Source organism: Piliocolobus tephrosceles, unplaced genomic scaffold (genome assembly GCF_002776525.5).
Source record: "Piliocolobus tephrosceles isolate RC106 unplaced genomic scaffold, ASM277652v3 unscaffolded_41135, whole genome shotgun sequence".
NCBI classification, from domain to species: Eukaryota; Metazoa; Chordata; class Mammalia; order Primates; family Cercopithecidae; genus Piliocolobus; species Piliocolobus tephrosceles.
The window spans coordinates 1,815-7,389 of NW_022325572.1; the positions used below are offsets into that span (position 1 = coordinate 1,815).

General features: G+C 48.8%; 1 protein-coding gene across 1 annotated transcript; it reads left to right on the forward strand.

The window, feature by feature from the left end:
* Positions 1 to 222: 222 nt before the first annotated feature.
* LOC113223382 (carcinoembryonic antigen-related cell adhesion molecule 19-like) lies at positions 223 to 5,209 on the forward strand. Its single transcript, XM_026452851.1, is given in 4 exon segments — positions 223 to 677; positions 3,444 to 3,576; positions 4,030 to 4,126; positions 4,732 to 5,209. Coding segments are annotated over 2 exon segments (405 nt in total). The 5' UTR covers positions 223 to 677; positions 3,444 to 3,576; positions 4,030 to 4,071; the 3' UTR covers positions 5,082 to 5,209.
* Positions 5,210 to 5,575: the final 366 nt, after the last annotated feature.

A 5,575-nucleotide genomic window follows, 5' to 3' on the forward strand; every position in this document is an offset into this window, starting at 1 on the left:
CAAAAAAAACAAAAAGGATTGAAGGTGGATTCTGAGGGTACTCTGACCCCATGAACCCAGCATGAAATCTTCCTGGCATTAAGGAACACGGAGGCTGTGGAGGATTGGAAATCCCTCCAGGGAAAACACACTTCTCTTGAGCAGGGTCACGAGGGGTGGGGGCAATGTGGGAGATGGGGCAAGTCCAAAGACAAGGTCAACAGCAATAATAATAACAATGACAGGCATTTGTTGCTTATTTGCCGGGCCTCTTGCATGCAGTTCTCCCAACATCCCTGTGAGGTGGTGATGCTTATCCCCATTCTCCAGCGGAGGAAGCTGAGGCCCAGAGAGGTGAAGTCATTTGCCACAAAATCCCCCAGCCAAATGGTAGTAGAACCAGGTTTTCAGCCAGACTCACTAGCTCACGGCAGAGCTGCCCTGGAGTCTGCAGCCATTCATTCTATAGCCGGGCCGCTCCATCCTTCAAGGCAGTTCAACGTCAAGATTCCTGATCTGCCTCAACCTGAGGCCTCTAGAAGATACCATCACCCCGGACAAGCTGAAGACGTGTGTCTGTCCGGAACACTCAGACACACACAAAGTGCTATGGATACGCCACACCCCGACCTAGCTGTCTCTTCCCGATGGACCTCACTGGGTACAAATGCCTGGCACCGCCTGACTCGGCTCCCAAGGTCAGCTCTCGCTCCCGAACAGAACTTTCTGAGATGATGATGGAAAAAATGTTCTCCATCTGTGCAGTTCAGTGGAGTAGCCACTGATCACATGAGGCTAGTGAGCCCTTGAAAGTGGCTAGTTTGAGGAACTGCATTTTTTAATGCCGTTAATTACTTTGAATATATATACACACATATATACATTTATATATACATATTTATACACATATATACACTTTTACATATATTATATATATATATATTCAATCAATTTTTTTTTTTTTTGGAGATGGAGTCTTGCTCTGTTGCCCAGGCTGGAGTGCAGTGGCACAATCTCCGCTCACTATAACCTCCACCTGTTGGGTTCAAGCGATTCTCCTGCCTCAGCCTCCCAAGTAGCTGGGATTACAGGCGTGTGCCACCACGGCCAGCTAATGTTTGTATTTTTAGTGGAGACAGGGTTTCATCCTGTTGCCCAGACTGGTCTCGAACTCCTGACCTCAAGTGATCTGCCTGCCTCTGCCTTCCAAAGTGCTAATATTACAGGCATGAGCCACCACACCTGGCCTATTCAATATTGTTTTTTGAGACAGAGTCTCACTCTGTCACCCAGGCTGAAGTGCAGTGTCATGATCAAAGTTCACTGCAGCTTCGACCTCCCAGGCTCAGCGATCCTTCTGCCTCAGCCTTCTGAGTAACTGGAACTACAGTTGAAAGCCACCAAGCTTACCTAATTTTTTAAATTTCTTTGTCTGTAAAGATGTCCTACTATGTTGCCCAGCCTGGTCTCAAATTCCTGGGCTCAAACAGTCTTCCCACCTCAGCCTCTCAGAGGGGTAGGATTACAAGTGTGAGTTACCTGTGCCTGGCCTAAGTTTATATGTAAATAGCCACATATGACTAATAGCTGTGATATTAAACAGCAAAACACTAGCCCCTCCGTCACCCAAGCTCTGTTGATCCAACCAACAGAGCATAGTTGATCTCTCCCACCTCCCAGCCTCACACACACATGCCCCACGCCCTCCTTCCTGCCTCCACTCACCCAGGATACTGCAACCTCCTCAATATGCCTTGATGACTATCTCAGCCTCCACATCCTTGCATTGCTGTTTATGCTGCCTGGTGCACCTCGGGCTGCCTCACCCCATCATCTGCCTCATTTCTACTCTTACTCCAGGTCTCAGCTCAGATGCCCCCTCCCCCAGAAAGCCCTCCCTAGCCCTCAGGTTGAATGAGGTGTGTCTCCTTGGGTTCTCCCAGACTTCTGGGCTCTTCCATCTCAGCCCTGATCACCCTGGATCATAACTGTGTGAGAGGGGTCTGCCCCCCACACCCTACAGGACTGTGTGCCCTACTGTGGACAGAGGGCAGAGCAGAGATGGTCTCAATCATCACTGTGTCACCAACATCACCCAGCACCCACGACTGGGCCCTGGGAGTGTGTGCTGGAATGAATGGAGAATGCTTTCTATAAACTAGGCTAGGCCAGGTGTGGTCGGTCACATCTGTAATCCCAGTACTTTGGGAGGCAAAGGTGGGAGGACCACTTGAGCCCAGGAGTTCAATACCAGCCTGGGGCAATATAGTGAGATCCCATCTCTACAAAACATAAAAAAATTGGCTGGGGATGGTAGCGCACAACTGTGGTCCCAGCTACTCAGGAGGCTGAGATGGGAGGATTGCTTGAGCCCAGGAGTTGGAGGCTGCAGTGAGCAATGATCATGCCACTATACTCCAGCCTGGGCAACAGAGTGAGACGCTGTCTTAAAAAAAAAAAAAAAAAAAAAAAAAAAAAAAAAAAAAAGTAATACACTTGGAGTAAACATGATCCAGAAAAGTACAAAACATACACTCTGGGGCTAGGTGAGGTGGCTCGTGCCTATACTGCTAGCACTTTTGGAGGCGAGGCAGGAGGATCATCTGAGATCAGGAGTTTAAGACCAGCCTGGCCAACATGGCGAAACCCCATCTCTACTAAAAATACAAAAATTAGTCAGGCATGGTGACGCATGCCTGTAATCCCAGCTACTCAGCAGGCTGAGGCAGAAGAATCGCTTGAACCTGGGAGGTTGCAGTGAACTAAGATTGTGCCACTGTACTCCAGCCCGGGCGACAGAGCGTCCCCCCGCCAAAAAAAAAAAAAAACCACACTCTGAAAATACAAAATATTCTTGTAATTACATGTGACATATTTAAATGGTAAGACAACCAATGTTCATGAATGGAAAGACAGAGCAAGACCCTGTCTCAAGAAAAAAAAAAAAAAAAAAAAAAAAAAAACAGGCCAAGCATGGTGGCTCACGCCTGCAATCCCAGCACTTTGGGAGGCCAAGGTGGGTGGATCACCTAAGGTTGGGAGTTCAAGACCAGCCTAACCAACATAGAGAAACCTCGTCTGTACTAAAAATACAAAATTAGCTGGGCGTGGTGGCGCATGCCTGTAATTCTAGCTACTCAGGAGGCTGAGGTGGGAGGATCGCTTGAACCCTGGTGGCAGAGGTTGTGGTGAACTGAGATTGCGCCACTGTACTCCAGCCTGGGCAACAAGAGTGGAACTCCATCTCAAAAGAAAAAACAAAAAAAAAAACTGAGGCTAAGAGCTTTTTTTGTTGTTTTTGAGACGAAGTCTCGCTCTGTCACCCAGGCTGGAGTGCAGTGGCGCGATCTTGGCTCCCTGCAACCCCTGCCTCCCAAGTTCAAGTGATTCTCCTGCCTCAGCCCGTCCAGTTGCTGGGATTACAGGTGCCCACCACCACGCCCGACTAATTTTTGTATTTTTAGTAGAGACAGGATTTCACCATGTTGGCCAGGCTGGTCTCGAACTCCTCACCTCGTGATCTACCCACCTTGGCCTCCCAAAGTGCTGGGATTACAGGCCTGAGCCACCGCACCCAGCCTGTCTCAGAGCCTTCAAGTGAGTCAGCCACAGGTGAAATCCCACCTCTGTCTATTGGCAGACTTGCATCTTTTCCTGGGCTTCTATTTCCACATCTGTGCAATGGGAACAGTTATTTATGGTGGCTGCTGAATGAGGTAGTGTGTGTCTGAGCAAACCCAGGGGAATTGTTCAAACAGCAGCTGCTATGACTATTGCTATAGTGACTGCTGTTGTAGTCACGCTGAGTGAGACAAAGAGGTTGAAGAGGGTCAGGGGAGGAGTCCTGGGAAGTTCCCCAGTCACCCTGAAAAACTGGTTCAACCTCTGTCTGTGCTCACATCCCAGGGAGTATAGGTGGAGCCTCCAGAGCCCATGGACAGGGCATGCGGGGGCTGGGCCTGCCTCAGCAGTGTCTCTAAGGCACCCTGGGATTCCCCACTGAGCTGGCCTACTTCAGACAGCCAGGGCCCACCCCTCTGGCCCCCTTAGTGTCCAGCTCGTGGCCCCTTGGCATTTCCACAAGACGCCAAGATGGAGATTCCCATGGGGACCCAGGGCTGCTTCTCAAAGAGCCTTCTGCTCTCAGGTAAGGAGGAAATAGACCCTAAAGGCCGAGGGGAGAAATGGGGACTCAGCCCAGAGGTTGAAGTTTCCTCTTAGAAGTCAGGGAAGATTACCTGAGAAGATGAAATTAGAGTGAGATGGGGGAGGGGCAACAGACTCACAGCCTCATTGCCATTTTATCTATGGAATTTTCTATAATGTTAGGACCATGAAGTCAGGAATTTATGTATGTTTGGTTCCCTGCTATATCTCCAGTATCTAGAAATTGAAGGAAGTTTAGATGTGTTATATATAGTTGGTATTATGGCTTATATATTACATATGCCTGTAAGTATTGGTTGAATAAATGAATGAATGAATTCAGAGAGTCCATGTGTTTAGAAGCAGGCCACACAGCATCTCAAGGTAGAAAAACCGCTGGATCAATAGGATGGCAAATCTGTGGTATTCATGCCTGTGTTCCCACACCTGCACCCAGGACAGACATCACTAATCAATCCCAGCATTGTTTCCAATGAGCAGCACTCAAAGTCCTTGCTCCCCGCTGAAGATCTCTGTCTAGAGAGGAGCATGCCATGGTCCCTGGCAACACCCCTGATCTCAGCCCTTCCCTATAACTTCCCACAGCCTCAATCCTGGTCCTCTGGATGCTCCAAGGCTCCTAGGCAGCCCTCCACATCCAGAAGATTCCAGAGCAGCCTCAAAAGAACCAGGACCTTCTCCTGTCAGTCCAGGGTGTCCCAGACACCTTCCAGGACTTCAATTGGTACCTGGGAGAGGAGATGTATGGAGGCACGAGGCTATTTACCTACATCCCTGGGATACAACGGCCTGAGAGAGATGGCAATGCCAATGGTTCCATGCTGCTGCACCACACCCAGCCTACAGACATTGGCACCTACCAAGTAGCCATTACCATCAACTCTGAATGGACTATGAAGGCCAAGACTGAGGTCCAGGTAGCTGGTAAGTGTTAGGGTCTGGGGATGAGGTGAGGAAGCTAATGAGCCCTGAGCAGCTACCACGCACCAGGTGCTGTGCAAACACCATTTCATTTGGTCCTCTTATTCATTCACTCGACACATATTGAGCGTCTACTGTGTACCAGTCCCCAGAGATAGTCTTTAACCCTCACATGCATTAACTAATAAAATATCTATGAAATGCCTGCCTTGTGCCTGACACTGGAGAGTGTACCATCTCGTTTACCTTTCACATGCACTGGCATTAGCCACATTTTAATTGAGCACTTACTGTATGCCTGGTTGTGAGGAATGCACCCCTCAATCTTTATGTTCATAAGGCAAGTATTTACTGATGAATCCACTCGGGGCAAAGTGTGAGGGACAGGGTGGTGGACAATAATGACAGCTGGCATTTCTTGGGTGCTTGTGAAGAGCGAGGCACCATCTTAAAGCTTTTCCCTAAAGCATAGTTTCTCAGCTTCAGCACTACTGATGTTTTGTATTGG